At 35.5% G+C, this 19,591-nt stretch overlaps 1 protein-coding gene across 1 annotated transcript in view; it reads left to right on the plus strand.

Annotated features, from left to right (window-relative positions):
- The first annotated feature begins 3,951 nt into the window (after positions 1-3,951).
- The window catches only part of LOC148945867 (leucine--tRNA ligase, mitochondrial-like), a 50,055-nt gene continuing 34,415 nt past the window's right edge, over positions 3,952-19,591 (plus strand). Inside the window, exon 1 of the mRNA XM_089097738.1 lies at positions 3,952-4,046. Within this exon, the coding sequence (XP_088953864.1) occupies positions 3,963-4,046 (84 nt within the window). The 5' untranslated portion in view covers positions 3,952-3,962. The remainder of the gene's footprint in view (positions 4,047-19,591) is intronic.

Below are 19,591 nucleotides of genomic sequence, written 5' to 3' on the forward strand. Positions count from 1 at the left end.
CTGGCACTTTAACGATAAATCACGTCAGTCCAGTTTTATTAAGAAAAAGTCACTCAGTTATAATTTATCGCGCCTCCAGGCAGTTTGCGCCGACTAGGCCTGGGCCTAGTAGGCCTACGGTTTAACAAAATTTCCAAATTGCGTTAAATTGTTACAAAATTTCGAAATTGGGTTCCAACTCCCTTCCATTCCTGATAACACCAGTTTTTGTGCTTATTAATCACCAAAAGTGTCATCATAATGCCCAATAAACCCAATAAAAAAAAAACTTTTATGCAGGCCTATAGCCTATATGGCCTTACTAGTTTTAAACCTGACCTATTGTCCTAAATCACACAGAAAATTATTAAAGGTATTAGCTTATGCTGTGGTTTTAGACACTTTTCCTTTGGCTTAAGGCTTTGATACAATAATCCCTATGATCTCAGCAGAATCTTAAGCCGCACCAGAACTCTTTTCCCTTTTTAAGAAATAGAAGTTACAAGTCATTAAAACCGCAAAAATCCGGATTTAGAAAAGGTATGAGACTCAAAACTTTGTCTTTCTGCCCAATATGCACTCTAGATCGATTTTTAAAATTTTCACTTTAATACCGCGAAGAATTTCTAAGATCATTAAAACTCAAAACCACTTGGAGAGGGACAGTGGAAAGCTGATCTGTCCATGAGTTGCGTCTTTTGCCATCTCTTTTCTTCCAATTCGCAAGTATAGTTATTGTACTGGTTCCAAGACCACCCAATGTAGCCCCTCATTGGCAAGCAGGTTTCAGATGGTCAGCATCTTCCTGGGAAAAAACGAAAGGCAGAAACAAACAAAAACACCTTAAAGTTCTGAAACACTAAATACCAAAAATACACTGATATTTAATTTGTCTCTGCCTAGCAACAATCTTTATATTTCTCTCCCCTCCTTTTTATTGATTTTTCTTTTCCATGTCCGGTTTAATTCCTTTTTTTCCTCCAATAAGCTGCTTGCTTTTTATTATTCATTTTCTCCCTGTTAAACTATTCGGAAACCATTCTTTTTCATTTCCAAATAATCGATCCATTGCTCCCTTTTTTTGAGGAGGATTATAATGGAAACGTCAAACATGATCAGAAATATTCATGAACTGCGCTGATTCAAATTTTTTTTTTTTACTTTTGTTTTTCCTAAAATAGATTTGAAGCTATTTTTACCTTTTTCAGAATGTAGTATTTCTTTCTCGAGAAAGCTACTGTAAAGATTGTTGCTAGACCTAGACAAATTAGATATCACTGTATTCTTGGTATTTTGTGTTTTAGTGCTTTAACTATTTTAGTGTTTTAGAAGCTAGAATTTTAACACTCTTTTAATTGAAAAGATGATTCGCTGATAAATCAGTGACGAAAGAAAGAATTGTTTTTAAGGCCGTGGGAACATCCCCATGTAGATTAAGAAAAGGGAAAGACACACTCAAAAGAATGCAGAGTGACTTAAAATCAAGCAATGGGTTAGTTGTAGATCTATTTGCTTCCTGTGTAAGGGTGCTTGCTTTATCATATACCTTTGACAGTGGTTTCAGAAAAGAAGAAAAAGTAGAAATTCATATAGTAGGGCAATAAAAGATGTAAGACTGAACTAAGCAATGAAGCAGAATTTTTTAAGTCGATCCAGTAAAAATATGTTTTAGCTTCCTCAAATCCCAAGACTCCTTGAGACCTTCATTTTAATTAGTCCAATATGATGCTTGAACGAAAGATACTCATCAAGAAATAGGGCATATGAAAGTCCTTTGACATATGTATATTAGATTCCTGAGAGCAAGCCTGAGAAATACAGGAGAAAATTAAAAACTCGGCTTAGAAACACTTGGGGAAAGGCATTAGCATAGAACCAAAATATGACTTTCTCCAAAAGGTCAACTAGTGTTGGATGCATCTCAGACTCTGTTCTTACTGCGATACCATGAATACTGTCATCAACAAAGGCAACAAAAGTGTCCTCATCCAGTGAAGTCAATTGATTTTTTAGAGCATTTAAAATTCAGGATGACATAGGTGACAAGAAGCAGTGACTTCCTTTCCATGGACTGGCTTCTCTCCAGTCACTTTTGACGTTTTAAAAACGGGCACTAGACCTCTCAAATTTCCATTGAATGAGCATACTCTGAAGTTTCTTGAATCACAAAAAGGAAGTTGATGAGGCGGCAGCTCCATCCTATACGAATTGAGTTTTGCTTGTATTATGGTTTAATTCTGCTGTTTACTTTCATGTGATCATACTTTTTATGTGGCTGCTCAATTTTTTATGTGGGTGGGATTTTCCACAGCGTTGAGTTTTCTTCCATGTTTGTGTGATATGTTTACTGCCTCACCCACCTCGTGCACTAAAACACAACATATTTTTTTTTTAGTATATAACTACTATTTTCAAATTTGATATAGAAAGGGGGAGAGAGCTTAGGAGGGCATACCAACTACTATTACTACTACTACTAACAACTCACCGCAGGCCTGAGTTTTTTTCCATGTTTTTGTGATATGTTTACTGCCTGACTCACCTCGTGCACTTCAACACAGCATATTCTTTTTTGAGTATATAACTACTATTTTAAAATTTAATATAGAAAGAGGGAGAGAGCTTAGGAGGGCATAGCAACTACTATTACTATTACTACTAACAACTCACCGCAGGGTTGAGTTTTTTTTCATGTTTGTGTGATATGTTTACTGCCTGACTCACCTCGTGCACTAAAATACAGCATATTTTTTTGAGTATACAACTACTATTTGTAAATTTGATATAGAAAGAGAGAAAGAGCATAGGCGGGCATAGCAACTACTACTACTACTGCTAACAACTTACTATAGCACTAAGCCACCTTAGGTCACCACAGCTAGGCACGCTCCTCCTCCATCCCAGTCTATTCAGAGCCTCCCTTTTTACACCCTCCCAGGAAGTTCCTATTCTCTTTAAATCTTTCTTTATGAGGTCCTCCCACCCCAAATAAGGACGACATGCTTTCTGTTTAATCCTAGACGGTTGGCCAAAAAGGACAATTTTCGGCAATCTGTCCTCCTTCATCCGCACAACGTGACCTAGCCACTTCAACCTTTCTTTCATTATAGCCCTAGAAAGCGGTATTGAACCACATTTTTCGTGCAGCCTACTGTTTGAAATACGGTGAGTCAGGCGGATACCCGAAACGATCCGTAAGCAATTTCTCTGGAAAACATCTAGCGAATCTACATCAGCTTTTCGGTGCGCTCATGTTTCAGATCTATATTTGACCACTGGCATCACTGTAGCTTCTAATGTTCTAATCTTGGTTTCCAGACTTATTCATTTTTGTTACGTTTTTACGAGTCAAAAAACATTTCGGGAGGGGTTCAAACCCCCCTACCCCCCTCTTGGTATGGCCTTGTCTTCACTACTTCCACTATCTTTACTAATAATACTACCAAGGTAAGTGAAGCTGCCCACCAGATCAATCTTTTCGTTACCCAACGTCACCTTTTCATCTTCACTCATTTCTTGCCTTAGTGAATCAGTCTTCTTAACATTAATTTTCAAACCTATTCTAGCACCCTAAACTCGCAAAACCTCTAAAATTTCCTTCATTTTGCTCACACTTTCATCTAGGATGTTTAAGTCATCAGTATAATCTAAGTCCAGGAGGCCTTTCCCTCCCCATTCGATTCCGTGGTCTCCCATTGCCTTTCCTGTGCTCCTTAAGACAAAGTCCATCAAAATTTGCAACAACTCTAATTTATTTCCAGCTGTTATTTACTAATATTCCCACTTCTTGTTTTTCTCATATTTTTACTACAGTTAGGAAAATTACTGCTCCAAGCTTCTATTTTTTCTAGTTTAAAAAATTTTGTTTTAAATCACGAGGCTGATCTGGTCAATCAAGAATTTTATGCAAGGAGCTCTATTTATTTTCTTAATAGCGCTATCTAATGTTGTGAGTTTAGCAAATTATTCAAATTAAGTGCGAAATGTTGACTTTTTTGAGAATATTAAGAAAAAAGTCTTTCTATATCAAGCAGCTTCGCTATGTATATGCACAGCAAGGACAATGGGTAAAAACACTATATTTTGGTAGAATCCATGGCTATTATTGCTTTATTTCTGCTTTTGAGAAGGAAACACTATAAAATAGCCTACTGAAAACTACTTTAAAACATTCTGAAATACTTATTTGTATCACTCCTTGGTATATTTTTCGTTGTTCATTTTATTGACTTACGAATAAAGTCAACATGCCACTCAATGCCTTTTATGCTCTTTCCAATATAATAATCATTTTTGTCAGAAATGAATTTTACCCCACCCCACGGCCTATATATAACAATTCAGGGTATATTTTTGGACATTTGGGGGGGGGGTGGAAAATTTTTATTTCTGATGTAAATGAGAGGTAAGTTTAAACTCCCCCCCCAAATATACAAATATATACCCTGAATTGGTATATATAAGGGTGGGGGTAAAATTCAGGTAATTTTTTTGTTATTCATATTATTGACTTAAAAATTAAGTAAAATCATTTTTGTTCGAAATGAATTTTGTCCCCCCCCCACCCCTATATATACCAATTCAGGGTATATATTTGCACATTGGGGGGGGGGGTGAGGGGAAGTTTAATCTTACCTTTCATTTACATCAGAAATAAAATTTACCCCCATGGCTAGGCAGCATTTGGCAGCATATTGTCTCGGGGGGGGGGGCAGTTGATAGTATGATGGAGTTTTATCGACTGCTTTTTCCAAACCATCTGCTTTTTCAGCCATATCTAATGTAAATTTGAAGGTCTAGAGGGGGGGGGGCAGCTGCCACCCTCCCTATACCCATGTTTACCCCCCTAGTGTGCAAATATATACACTGAATTGGTATATATAAGGGGTAAAATTCATTTCACACAAAAATGATTATTATATTTGGAAAGAGCATAAAAAAGGCATCAAGTGGTTTGTTTACTTTATTTGTAAGTCAATAATATAAATAATGAAAAATTTACCAAAATTCATTTCCAACAAAAATGATTATTATATTTGGAGAGAGGCTTCAAGTAACATGTTTACTTTATTCATAAGTCAATAATATCAACAACAAAAATTTTACCCATTCCTTAAGACACACCAAAAAACTTTAACTCTCTCTTAATGGTCAAATATTTTTTGGGATATATATAGGACCACTAGGGAGGTAGATGTATTTGGAAGTTAATTGATTAGTCTTTTATAGCCTACATGGAAATAGCTTAAAAAGGAATAGCCTAGACCAGAGTATTGTGTTCATTTTGTCCCTATGTCATTTATAGAATCTTGTACATTTTTAACAAAAGGGTATTGCAATTTTGCTTAAGATAATTATTATGGTAAAATTTTAAATTAATTTAGGGGTTTCTTGCTATGTTGAAGGTAAATTTGCTGTTTATTGCATACTTTAGCTAGGAGGAAAGTGAATATATCACTTGATGCGTTCTTTAGGCTCTGTCATAATTCAATAATTTTTTCTGGTGTATCATTGTATTGTGAGCCCTTAAAGGGCTTAAAGGTTTAAAAACTTGTTTCTAAGAAAAGTGGTTCGTGAAAAAAATTGCTTTTTGTAGCTGATTTAGGAATGGTAATTAATATTTCCCTTAGTCTTAATAGTAAATTGTTATTTTGTAAACAATTTAGCAGGAATTTTTAAATAAGAGTTAGAAAACCCTCAAAAAGGATGCCAATTTTGCTGTGATGTCATTTTTGAGCAGTATTATGCTTATGGAACTAGGTCTCAGAAGACTGCATGTATGACATGTCTATAGCCCATCTATCATATCTGAGCTCTGGCAAATATCAGTTTACCTTCATTTTCAGCTTTCAATCTCTTTTTTATTGACATTAGTTTTTTTTAATACAATTAGTATTATATCAGTCAAATTTTAAGCCATATTAAGAGTGTTTCTCTAAATCTAAAAAATAGATTTACAGATCTCTAAAACCTTGTAAACCAGGATTGAGTAAAGGTTTGAGGCTCAAAACACTTTTCTTGTGACTTGTTTGGTCAGAAAATGTATTTTGCAAGGTTTAAAGGTCATTAAAGATTATTGCCCTCAAGAGGGAGAGAGGGTGGAGGTAGATACTAGATACTTTAAGACATTGTCCTGTGAGATCATTAAGGCTTTGGATACATTCCTGAGAGTTTCAGTCACCTAGATCAACTACTTTGTAGATAAGAAAAGGCCAATAAACTTGAATTTTACCATCAAACAGTTTGTGGTAACAAACTATAAGTAAGGAGCAACCCAGCTCAATACTAATCAAAAGTCTAAAAAAATGAATTTTTATGCCAATAGATGCATCAAAAGAATCAGATTTTTATGCTGATTTCAAATATACAAGTGTCATCAAGTTTAGTATTACCTATCAAAAGTTACACACCTGAGAATATTTGACTTATTTAAAAAAAAATTTAAGGAAACACCCCCTAAAAGTCATAGAACTTTAATGAAAATCACACCATCAGATTCAGCATATCAGAGAACCCTACTGTGGAGGTTTCAAGCTCCAATCTGCGTCGAATTTTGTATTTTTTGCCCAAAGAAAGATCACAGAAAAGGAAAAAAAAAGAAAAGGGGAGGAGAAAGAAAGAAAAAAGAGGAAAAAGAGAGGGAACTAAAAAAAAAGAACAAAAAAAAGAAAAGGAAAAGAAAGAGAGAAAAAAAGTTTTTTTAAGAATTTTTGATGATAAATTCAATTGTTGTTATTTAAAAAAGAATAAAACAATGACAAATAAACAAGTGTTGAAAGTGGGATTAAGGTAAAGTTTTAAAGAAAATTGAGAATTATTAAAAGAAGGATAAAGATAAAGTTTAAAGAGAACTGAGCAGCCAAAGGGGAAAGGTAAGATGAGTAATAAAGGTAAAGGAAATGAAGTGAAGGGATAATGAGACATTCTACCTATATTATTTTTTTTGTAAAGGTAGAGTTTTTCATTTCTTTCTCTTTTTTTTTTTTTTTCTTTTTTTTTTTATATTTTTTTTATTTTATTTTGGGGGATGGGGGTAAAAGTAAATTATATATTTGGGGAAATAGAGGTTGATGAAAAAGGATTTGAAAGGTGTAATTTAAGGTCACTATGGAAAGGATGCCCTAAGGGGGAAGGGCAGCCTGAGATATCGGATGAACCTAAAAGGTATATGAAATTTGAAATGTAGTATACCTCTATTTTTATAACCTGATATATTTTGGAATGCTCAATTTTATATAAATTTAATATATGGATTTTTTTTGAAGAAGTTTTTTGTAAGAAAAGAGTAGGTGACATTAAATAAATTATGAGATATTTTTAAAGAAAATTTGAAAGTCACCCAGAAGAGAGGAGGTGGGAATTAAAAAAAAAAAAAAAGAAAGATCACAGATGCATGTTTATTTGGTTGTTTGTTATTTTTTTCCCCAGGGGTGATTGTATCAACCCAGTGGTCCTAGAATATTGTGGGAGGGCTCATTAAAATGGAAATTAAAAGTTCTAGTTCCCTTTTTAAGAGACCAAAAAAATGGAGGGCACCTAGGCCCCCTCCCACACTCATTTTTTCCCACAGTCACCAATCAAAATTTTGAGATAGCCATTTTTTTCAGCATGGTCAAACAATATAGTAACTATGTCTTTGAGGATGACTTAAGCCCCCACAGTCCTGGGGGAAGGGCTGCAAGTTATGAACTTTGACCAGTCAAACTTTAGTATAAAGAGCAAGGCATTGAGGAGGGGACAGCCCCTTTCATATACAGAATAATTTCTATTCGTTTTAAATTTTAAAGTTGCTCCTTACTTTCAGTTCAAAAACTTGTTTTTTTTATTTATTACTATTAAGATTTATTAGTACAACAAAAACATCAAACATCCCACCCCCTGCATGGTTTTCTGGCCAGGAATGCAAGGAAAAGCAAAAAAGAGACAAAAGGGAAAAAAAGCCTTAAAACAAAATAGAGAAAAATAAAGGAACATATATGAAAACTAAAAGAAAACACTAAAACCCTGGAGTTGTTACTGTATAATATGTAAGTTGTTTCTGTTAATCAGATTATCATGTCTCCTCTCATTAGAGGGAAAGGGAGCATAAGCACCCTTCCCACTTTCTTCTGTGTCCCCCTAGATTTAACAAATACCCTTTTTTAGCCTTTACTTTGAAAATAGCCTGCTTTTTTTGCATTTTTATTTGATAAAAAAAAATTGTCCATTCTCCATTGCTACATTTTCATGAATTAGCTCCTCTGGCTACTGCTTTACAAATGTCAGCTGATACCTCTGGTTCTTAAATTAGAACAAAAAAAAAGAAACAATGCTGGGAGAGTGTTGGCTTTCATTAGTTTGCACTTTGTAATAGCATCAGCTTTTTGTCCTCCTGTATACAAGTGTTGAGACTTTCATTTTTGCTAATTGTGCAGTATAAGAGAGTTTCTACTCACCAGGTACCATTTTAGGGGCACTAGCACCAACAAAGAGAGTTTCTACTCACCAGGTACCATTTTAGGGGTACTAGCACCAACAGCAGACTTATTAGTTCATTTAGCCTACTAATTTTGAATTTATTGCCTATAATGATACCAAGATCTTGTTCATCATTTACAGAGGAAGTTAGATAACAAAAAAAAGAGTGATAAGAATTTTTTGGGCCAAAATGAATGACATGGTGCTTTGCACATCAAATTCAAGAAGCCAAGAAGAAGAAGGCCTCAGTACATTTACCAACTAGATCAAGACTCTTCTATAAAAAGTATGATAACACAAGTTGAATTTAAATCTGAGTTCTGCTTCTCTGTTACTCTTTGGATTTTTAAGCAGTTTCATTTTTTCTAAGGGTAATACTAGTAAAAAGCCTTAATAGCTGCCTATTCTGAAAAAAAAAGCTAGCTAGTCTGAAAGATATGTTGTTTGAAGGCAAGTTTTAAACCTTGACTGCTGCACCATTTCTGAAATAATTGAAAACTTGCTAAACAAAAACTTCAGAGATGTTTTATGCATATGATAAACATTTACGGTATGGACTTCTTTCTCACAAGCAAATAAACAGTCACAAGCAACAGACAGGACATAAATACATACCAATTTAGCTCCTAGTGCATAAGTAATAAAAGTGAGACAAATTTAATAGATGGATCTAAGTCAATCTACATAACTCAACTGACTTTTTGACTTGAGAGTATCTTCAAAGTTGTATTTGCCTAATCACACTGTTCCTTAAGTTTGAAATGCTTAAAATGTTGTATTGATTATTGGGCATCACTGTATCAAACCATTAATTTTAAACTAGTTGCTAAATTAATTGCCAAGTTCTGTTAAATCATAAAGGGTTCTAATTGCCAAGTTCTGTTCAAATTGTCAAAAATATTAGAGGTGCAATTTTTGGCAATATAGGCTTATAGGTCATGGTATTTTGGGGCATATAATTTGTTTCCCATTCCTTTTCTTTGGCCGGCTATATGAGTGTGATAAAAAACTAAAAAATAGCCCATTGATGGATAGTTTTTCTATAAGCTAACCAACAATTATGTATAAAATTCCCTATTAACTTAAAATATTGCTGGAGAAAATTATTAATAAATTGGAGGAATAAAAATGGAAAATAAAAATATCTTCATTTAAGAAATATTTATAGATAAGTTGCATTGTTCTACATTGTATTGAATTACCATCATTATTTAAAGCTTAAAGGGCTGTTTTAAAATTTTTTTACATTTTTGAGTTCCTGTTCTTGAATTTTCTCTTTTATTTCTTCTTTTTTGGTTGAAGTGTTTGGGTAGTTATCTATATAGCTCATTTGTGCTTCCACAGAATCAAACAGTTCGTGGTAACGAACTGTAAGTAAGGAGCGACCCAGCTCAATGGTAACCGAAACTCTAAAAAACGGAATTTTGATACCAATAGATACATCAAAAGAATCAGATTTTAATTTTGATTTCAAATAGGCTATATAACTTTCATCAAGTTTAATCTTACCTATCAAAAGTTACGTGCCTGAGAAAATTTGGCTAATTTTTGGAAAAAAGGGGAAAGACCCCCTAACATTTAAAGAATCTAAACGAAAATTACACCATCATATTCAACATTTCAGAGAACCCGACTTTAGAGGTTTTCAGCTCCTATCTACAAAAATGTGGAATTTTGCAGTTTTTGCCAGAATAAAGATCATGGATGCGTGTTTATTTGTTCTTTTTTTTCCCCAGGGGTGATCGTATTGACCCAGAGGTCCTAGAATGTTGCGAAAGGTCTCATTGGAACGGAAATTAAAAGTTCTAGTGCCCTTTTTAATTGACAAAAAATTTGAGTGCAACTAGGCCCCCTCTCATGCTGATTTTTTTCCCAAAGTCACCCGATCAAAATTTTGAGATAACCATTTTGTTCAGCATAGTCGAAAATTTAATAAATATGTCTTTTACGATGACTTAATCCCCCACAGTTCCCAGAGGAAGGGCTGCAAGTTATGAACTTTGCCCATTGCTTACATATTGTATTGGTGATTGGGAAGAATCCAGACATTTTCCGGAAGATTTTTTTCCGGTTGGGGGGGAGGGGGGCTGGCGTAGGCGGGTAATCGGGAGAATCCTTCCGTGGAGGATGTTTCTTTGGGGTAAGGGAAATTTCTATGAAGGGGGTGCGGGATTTCCGAGCATTATTTAAAAAACGATCAGAAATTAAATTAAAAAAAACTAGTTTTTTCAACTGAAAGTAAGAAGCAACATTAGAACTTAAAATGAACAGAAATTATTACGTATATGAGGGGTTCTCCCCCAAGTCAATACCTCGCTCTTTACGCTACAGTTTTTTTTAGTGCTTTAAAAGGAGCTATCTATTCTAATTAAACGGCCTTTGTGATTCAGGGATTTGTGAATTAAAATTTTTTTAAGTTTTAACGTAAAGAGCGTGGTATTGACTAAGGGGAGAACCCCATCATTTACGTTATAACATTTAAGTAATAAAAAAAAAAAAAAAAAAAAAAACAAGCAATACAGCTCAATAGTAAGCCAAACTTTTAAAAACGGAGCTTTGATGTCAAAAAATGTATCAAAAGAATGGGCTTATAATGCTGATTCTAAATATATGAATTTTATTAAGTTTAGTATTACTCATCAAAGGCTACGAGCCTGAGAAAACTTACCTGATTTTTTAAAGAGGGGGGAAACATCCCCTAAAAGTGAACAAATTTTAGTGAAAATCACACCGTCAGATTCAGCATATCAGAAAACCCTATAACATAGGTTTCAAGCTCATATCTGCAAAAATCTGCAACTTTGTATTTTTTGCCAGAAGAAAAATATACGAATATAGAAGTTCGTTAGGTAAGTTAATTTGTAAATTACGTCAGAACCAAATTTAGAGACAGCCATTTAGCAAAAGAAAAGTAAAATATTTATGCAAATTTTGTTTACTTATTCAATAACAGTGAGTCAAAATAAAAGCTGCATTAACTAAAAAACGATCAGAAATCAAATAAAAAAAACAAGTTTTTTAAACTGAAAGTAAGGAGCGACATTAAAACTTAAAACGAACAGAAATTATTCCGTATATGAAAGCGGCTGTCCCCTCCTCAACGCTTCGCTCTTTACGCTAAAGTTTGACTTTGTCTCTAAGTTTATTTTTTAAAACAATAAAAACTTTAGCGTAAAGAGCGAAGCCTTGAGGAGGGGAAAGCCCCTTTCATATACGGACTAATTTCTGTTCGTTTTAAGTTTCAATGTCGCTCCTTACTTTCAGTTTAAAAAACTTGTTTTTTTTTATTTAATTTCAAGAAAGAGTTGACTCTATCACTGTTGTATTTTTTATTAGGGGCATGCTTCTTTTGTTATTGTTGGTAGTATTAGCTAAAAAAGATTAGAAGAGGTAAAAAAAAACGCCGAATCATCAAGAGCAGTTGATTAGGTCTAGTGTTGCTTTAGGCTTATTCCAATCTTTTAGTGTTAGTAGCAATAGACAGCCACTATTTTTGTGTATTTTCAGGCCTTACCTTAGACTTTAGTTCCTCCAGAACTATTGATGGTGCAGAGGACATCAACAAAATATCCGCATCATTTTGGCAGAATCTTTAGAGGGGGGTTCTGAGTGAATTCTAGATAGTTAGGAGTATTTTGCTGATGATAGCATAGGGGCTAAGGCCAATTATAGCACTTCTTATTCTGTGATGCACAACGATTTCTAACCTCTTAAAGGGGAATATTGAACTGTGTTGTGTGGTACCTGTTTTGTTTTTCTGTTGATGAGTGTCACTGAAGGATAAAATTTGTGCTGATGTAGGAAAGCAGAGATGTATCCTTGGATACTGTTTAAACCTGAAGTCACACTTTCTAGCAATACAAAAAATCCTTTTTTTTTTGTCAACACTGGTATTTTCTCTGATTCCAAGATAGCTTGGGATGAATTGCAATATAAAAAAAATATGGTGAATCTATACCTATGTGGGGTAAAAGAAACTTATTTAGCCATCATATACCCTTACTTCAAGTTTGGAATGGTTGTGGTATCTCCACAGCACAAAATATATGCTAGGGTCCTAGAGAATGTCCAGAGAAGGGCAACAAGACTTGCCTCCAGCCTGCATCATACTCTGTTTGAACAGCACCTACATATTGAAAAAATAGGGGCAATGCGATTACAATTCAAATTTGCTTAGCTCATGGACAGTGAAGGATTTATTATTCCTTCTCTCTCTAGCTGCACTAGAGACCAAAAAAAAAAAAAAAAAAAAAAAAAAAAAAAAAAAAAAAAAAAAAAAAAAAAAACAGCTGCCCCAGGCCCAAAGAAGGGAGTTGCAAATCTGTTTTATCTGTTAGAATTGTGCCTCTGTGTAATGACTTGATAAAGGAAATAATCCAGGCAGCCACTCAAGAATCATTCAAAGCTGAAGTCAAGAAAAATTGGGCCAACATTGACTGGAAGCTGAATTGGGACTCAACCATCAGCTAAAGTTGACACAACAACACCAGTGAGAAATCTACTGGTCATCACCACTTATCTTGCAGCAGTGCAATTTAAGATAATTAGGTTTACTCTCAAAAAATTCTATTCATGGTTGTTTAATACATTCTATTGATCTTAATAGAGTTTAGTGGTTCCAACAGTTGACTGGGCTCCAACCCATCTAACAAAAATTTCCAATCTTGGGATGCACCTTTTTAGATGTCTTAGAGAAAACAATTAGTAAATATTGTACTCTACAACTAGATGAGCAGAACTGCTGAGGTAATTTTCAATACAATTGATTTCTATATGTAAGAAACATTTTTACAGTGGAAGAACTGTGTTGGTTTATGTACTGACAGTGCATGGGCTATGTATGGGAAAAATAACAGTGTGTTTACAAGAGTTCTTGAAGAAAGTCTCTGTGCTTTGTGGACGCACTGTAGCCTTCATAGAGAAGCAGTGGTTTCCAAAGTATTGATCAATAATTTCAAAACAGTATTTGATACAGCTCTGAAACTTGTAAATTATATTAAAACAGAAACCTTACCAGTAAGCCTGTTTCAAAAACTGTGTGAAGAAATAGGTAATACATGTCTTCTTCTGTATACAAAAGTTTCCTGGTTATCTAGGGGAAAGGTACTGACACAATTACTGGAATTGCATAATGAGGTTATAATTCCCTTGGAAGGAAAAACTGAATATATTAGACATCTACGGGATGACGAATTCTTTGTCAGGCTCATTTATTTTGCAGATATCTCTCCTAATTAACCAAACTCAATTTGTATTTGCACCGTTCAAACAGATCAGAAATTTTCGCACTTGATGATAGAATTTGAGCATTCATGCAAAAGCTTTTGCTGTTAAAAAGTTACATTGATAATGACAAGTATGATTGCTTTGAAACACTTGAAACTTTTATTATTGAAAACAAAGTGCAGCCTGAGATGAATACACTGTCTGAAACTTCCAGTCATTTATCACTGTTGAAAAATAGTTTTGATGACTATTTTGGGGAAGAGATGAAAGGTTTTATTTGTTGAGTTGAATTTGTAGCCTATGTCTAGACATCTTACCAACTAGTATGTCAACAAATGCAAGTGAAGAACTCATTGATTTATTGGAAGATACATCACTGAATAATAGTTTTAATGATAAACAGTTATTGAAATTCTGGCTCTCAGTTGCTGATATCTATCCTTGCCTGTTTGATGGCAAGGATATCAAATCCATCCTCCTCTTTGCTAGCTCATATCTATGTGAGGCCGGATTTTTGGCTATAGTTTAGATTAAAACTAAGTATAGAAATAAATTGGATATATCAAACTCACCGCGATTAAAAGCAACTAAAGTTGAAGTTGATGCTGAAACTGTAATGAACAAAAACCGGAAATAAATACATCCTTCCCATTGAAAGAACTTTGTAAAAAAAAAAAAACTTGCAGGTTTAGCTGTATAAGTAATAAATAAAACTTATTAAGTTGTGTTTCTTATTTTAACAGTATTTCATTTATATTGGTAACACTTATACAATTTTTTTTCTTCATTTCAATTAGGATAAATTAAAGAAGTTCCACTTCTTGCCATTAGGGAATCTGAGCATTACCAATGTTAATGTTCATGACCGCAATGCACTCAATATTCGCTTGCGACCCATAGTTTGAGAACCGCTGTAATAGAGAATGTATGGTATTTAAATCATAATCGTCTTCTTCAGTTATGGTTTCAGTAACTGCAATGCAGAGAAGGGTTCAGAGAAAGTGATGATCTTAGGCAGACAGTGAGGATCAAAAGGATGCATAAAGCATTTAGGAAGTAATAAAGGACTTCCATATCAAGATATTTCATGTAATAATTTTTCTCTATCTTTTAGAATATTCCCTCAATTTCCTCCATGTGAAGAAAGTTCTGTTTCTTACTCTAATTGACCAAATGCTTCAAATTTTTATGGGGTTTGATTAAGCACAGTCCAATAATCAGTTTTTAACTTGTATCAAAATTTGTAATTGAATTAGAACATCAAAATAGCAATAAATTTAGAATGTTTAGTCTCACATAGACCTAATGGTAAACATAAAGATTCAATTGCTATGTAGCTGTCCTTAGTAAAAAGAAATATGTTCCAAAACTCTTTTTTTTCTTTTCTTAAACAACTATTAAAATATTGATAGCTGTAAAACATCTTTAAAAGCTGTAGTTTCTGAAAGACAAAATTGTCTGCTAATTCTTATTCTCTTCTTGCTTTATGACACTCAGCTAAGTGCTAGTTTGCTTGGAAACTGCAAGAGGGGTAGGAATTAGCCTTTAAGTCATTGGAATACTATTTTAGAATGTAATTTTTGAACAATTTTACGCTTTAGGTGGGGAGGGTGTATGTAAAAATAACAAAAGAAAAGTGACAAGACTTTGCGGAGGAAGTTAAAAGGCCATAACGTTTTTGAATACAGAAGGTCTCTAGATTTCCTACAAAACCCAGATAATTAATCTGGTTTACCCCAGGTAATTTAATAATTGTTGGTCTATTTAGCCGATATATAAAAGTTCAAATAGGGATAAATCCTTTTAATAGACAGTGATAAATTTAACAAAAAACACTAGATATTTCGGTCGTAATGCAGTGAACGTCATCAGTAATAATATGTACTGAATGTCATCAGAGTATTACTACTGATGACGGTCGCTGCATATGTGACCGAAATATCTAGTATTTTTTGTGAAATTTGTCACTGTCTATTAAAGGGATTCATCCCTATTTGAACTTTTATTTATCATCATGGAAAGGCAGTGTGGTCTTCGAAATTGTCTGGTCTATTCGAGTTCCACCACAGAATGTACCACATTTTTGTTGTAGACTTCAGACAGTGAACACTGTTTCTAGTACTCATTTGGATACTTTGTCATACATTATATCCTTAGAATAACTTGGTGCTACAACATTTCTCCTTTAAGTTTTGCTTTAAGGAATCGTGTTTTCTGTTTTGTTTTCTAACTTGAAATAAAATGAAGCTTGACCTAAGCAAAATTTACTTGAGTAAGTATGCGTATGTTTTCTAGTATGTGACAGCTTCAATTATATAGCTAATGTACACAGTAAATCTTGAAGGCAGGATAGGGAAACTCCTATAGATTGGTCGGTACTTGTCGGCTATTGGAAACACATTCAAGAATTACGCTTATGTTACATGTCGGAAAACCGGTTTCATAGCTACAAAATCAAGTGACAGATATTACAATGCATTGGACTTAGACAGAATGCATTGGACTTGTATAATTTTGGCTATACATTTGCACATTAGGGGGATGGGGTTAGGTTATGTTAGGTTGGGTTAGGTGTCCATAATTTTGTTTCTAAAGCAGCCTATTATTTTATCATCATGTTTTGTTATTTTTCATTAAGATTAATCTTACTTAAATTTTTTATTGTGTTTCCAATAACCGATAAGTACCAATTGGTCTTTCTTTTGGTATTGTGGCTTACAAATACAATTTCTTGACGTTTCAAACCTGTCATCTTATGATCTCAAACTCCTAAATTTTACTTTAGACTTCAATTCTGCTTGTTATGCTTATGTATCAAGCATTAAGTTCTTATTTTTTCTTATTGATATTTGAATGATCTATGTCCTACAGTTTTTACTGATTTTTTTTTCGCGTAAATCGTTCGCTCCACAGGTACGCGATTAGGGAGGCGGATAATTTTTTTGTTGAGTCCCGAGACACCACACGTACAGATTTCGGAATTAGGTATTTAAATACGGATATTTGAAATGATACCCCAGCTGGTATTTGGGAAGCTGAACAGATTGGTTCATTTAAAGTAAAGTTTAAGAAACATTTATTGGGAGAGGGTAGTTATTTTTTTTTCTTTTGTTAGATTTTGGTATTATTTTTTTTTTTTTTTTTTTTTTGTAAAGGATTTTTGTTATTGGTTGAGAATTAGAGGATTGCAGCCGTCTATTATCAGGCTTTCCGAGCCTTCCCTGGGTGGGTGTGTGTATATATAGTTTATTTTGTAATTATTTCTAAAATAAATAAATAATAATAATAAAAAAATATGCTTATGTGTCAAGCATTAAGTGCTTCTGGAATACGTGTTGAATAAAAACCAACTAATGTGATCGTTTTTTACATTTCTTTAATGACTCAATAGGCATGATGACCTCTTAGACATTTTTCTCTTTCACAGTGGAGTGGACTGAGATTTTTAGTGAGCTATATTTTCAGTTTCTCTTATAGGTTTGCGCAGATTATGGCTGCTTTTTTTCTTCCTTTCATCAAACTGTTTACAAAATGTGTCCTACTGTTGGCCAATGTTACTTTTCAGACTGAGAGGCCACATTAGCCACTGAGATCAGACTGAGAGGCCACATTAGCCACATAACCATAATCGCCGTGTACGCTCCGATAAGGGACAGTTGTCACGCGGTCAAAGATGCCTTTTATTATGACCTACAAAGAATCATCGACAAGACACCAAGGCGTGACATACTCTTTGTAGCTAGAGACTGGAATACCCGGCTTGGCAGAGCAGACCCCAACACAGCGGCAGTTATTGGCCACCACACCTTGGGTGACAGATGCATCAATGGAGAAAGGCTCTTAAAGCTTGCCAGAAACAACAACCTGTGCGTCAGAAACACTCTCTTTGAGCACAAGAGACTCAACCTCGTTACATGGCGTTCGAACGACAGCGTAACAAGAGCCCAGATCGACCACATCTTAGTCAGCAGAAGATGGAGGAGCTCCTGCACAGATACCCGGGTATACAGAGGAGCAGACACAGGATCTTTAAATGGATCCGACCACTATCTCCTCACTTGCAAAGTCCGTCACCGCCTTAGTAGACAGAAGCGACAGAAGGCAGGGAAGCGCTTCGATGTTTCGAAACTAAGATGCCCGGAAATCAAAGCCGACTTCGAGTTAAAGCTAAGCAACCGGTTCGATGCCTTGAATGGTCTCTTACTCGTCGATGAAGAATAGGTACAGATAAAAATTGCGACACAGGATGTGGCAGAGGAGGTGCTTGGCCAAACAACACGAAAACGGCAAGCCTGGATCTCCGACCACACTATAGAACTAGTTGAGAAGAAGTGACCCCTCGTGGGAGGTGCAAAAGAACCCTTAAAAGTAGCCCGCTAAGCAGTTAAACAGTCACTGAAACGGGAGATAGAAAAGTACTGGTCAGATTTGGCGAATGAATTAGAACAAGCGTCCAAGAACCACAACAGCAGGAAAATGTTCAAACTCCTGAAAGAAGTGACAGGAAAAGGTCCTGTAACGGTTGACACACTGAAAGATAAGTCCGGAGAACTCATCCGAACAGAAGAAGGACGCATGAAACGCTGGCGAGAGCATTTTTCTGAGCTACTGAACCCTGTCAAACCCCCGTGCGATCTACCTGCCATCTCGAGTGCTGCTAGAGAGCCCTACGCAGTAAACCTCGATCCGCCAAGTATTGCGGACGTACAAAAAGCGCTGAAGTGCATTAAAAACAATAAAACTCCTGGAGAGGATGGGATCCCTTCTGAAATTTTTAAGGCCTCACCAACTCTACTATGCTGCCTAACCGACCTGTTTGTCCAGATGTGGACGACGAAGACCTTCCCAAAAGACTGGAAAGTATCAGTCCTCGTTCCGCTATACAAAAAAGGAGATAAGGTCATTTGCGGAAACTATAGAGGTATCTCCCTGATCGACCATGCCATGAAGATCTTCTGCGTCATTCTTTTTAATCGATTCAAAGACGCACGTGACAAGTTAACCCGTCCTGAACAAGCAGGCTTCAGACCAGGCAGAGGCTGTCCAGAACAGATATTGACGATTCGCCTCATCCTTCAGCAGTACAGCAGGTTTCATCTACCCCTTCTCATCGCCTTTATTGACTTTGCAGCTGCCTTCGACTCTCTCATCAGAGAGGAGCTATGGACAATTATGGCTAAAGACGGTGCGCCACAGGATATCATTGAGATACTCCGAAGTGCGTATAAAGACACTGAGACTTGCGTCCGTGTTTCCGGCAATGACACCCCTAAGTTTCCAGTGGAGTTTGGGGTAAAGCAGGGATTCCCTCTTTTGCCTATATTATTCAACTACGCAATAGACTGGATCAAGTATAATGCAATGAGAAACCACAGCGGAATAGTCTTCGGACAAATATCTGGTTTCCTCCAGACCCTGACAGATCTGGACTTCGCAGACGACGTTGCCGAGCTGGAAACTACCGCCGATAGCTTACAAGGCATGATCGACGATACCTATGAGGTCTCAAAGCGCATCGGACTGGCCATCAGCAGCGCAAAGACTAAAGTATTGGCTCTCAACCAACCTGCTCCTTGCCAAGTTACCCTCGACGGTGAGCCAATAGAAAGCGTTGAGGAATTCAAGTATCTTGGCTCTATCATAACACCAGATGGCGGAGCTGAAAGGGATATCTCTGCCCGCATAGCAAAAGCTTGGGGAGTGTTTACTAGTCTGAAAAAAACATTATGGACCAGACGGGAGATCTCAACCAAAACAAAAGTCAGAATCTATGGTGCAACTGTTCGAGCAGTACTTCTGTATGCTTGCAAGACATGGCCGATCAAGACTGAAGATGCGAGAACTTTGGACGTGTTCGACCACCGCTGCCTTCGTTACATCCTCCGCATTAAGAGATGGGACAGGATTTCCAATAGTGAAGTAAGGAGTC

This window comes from Artemia sp. Qi Xiang Cuo, chromosome 12 (assembly GCF_049724085.1).
Source record: "Artemia sp. Qi Xiang Cuo chromosome 12, ASM4972408v1, whole genome shotgun sequence".
In the NCBI taxonomy this organism is placed as follows: Eukaryota; Metazoa; Arthropoda; class Branchiopoda; order Anostraca; family Artemiidae; genus Artemia; species Artemia sp. Qi Xiang Cuo.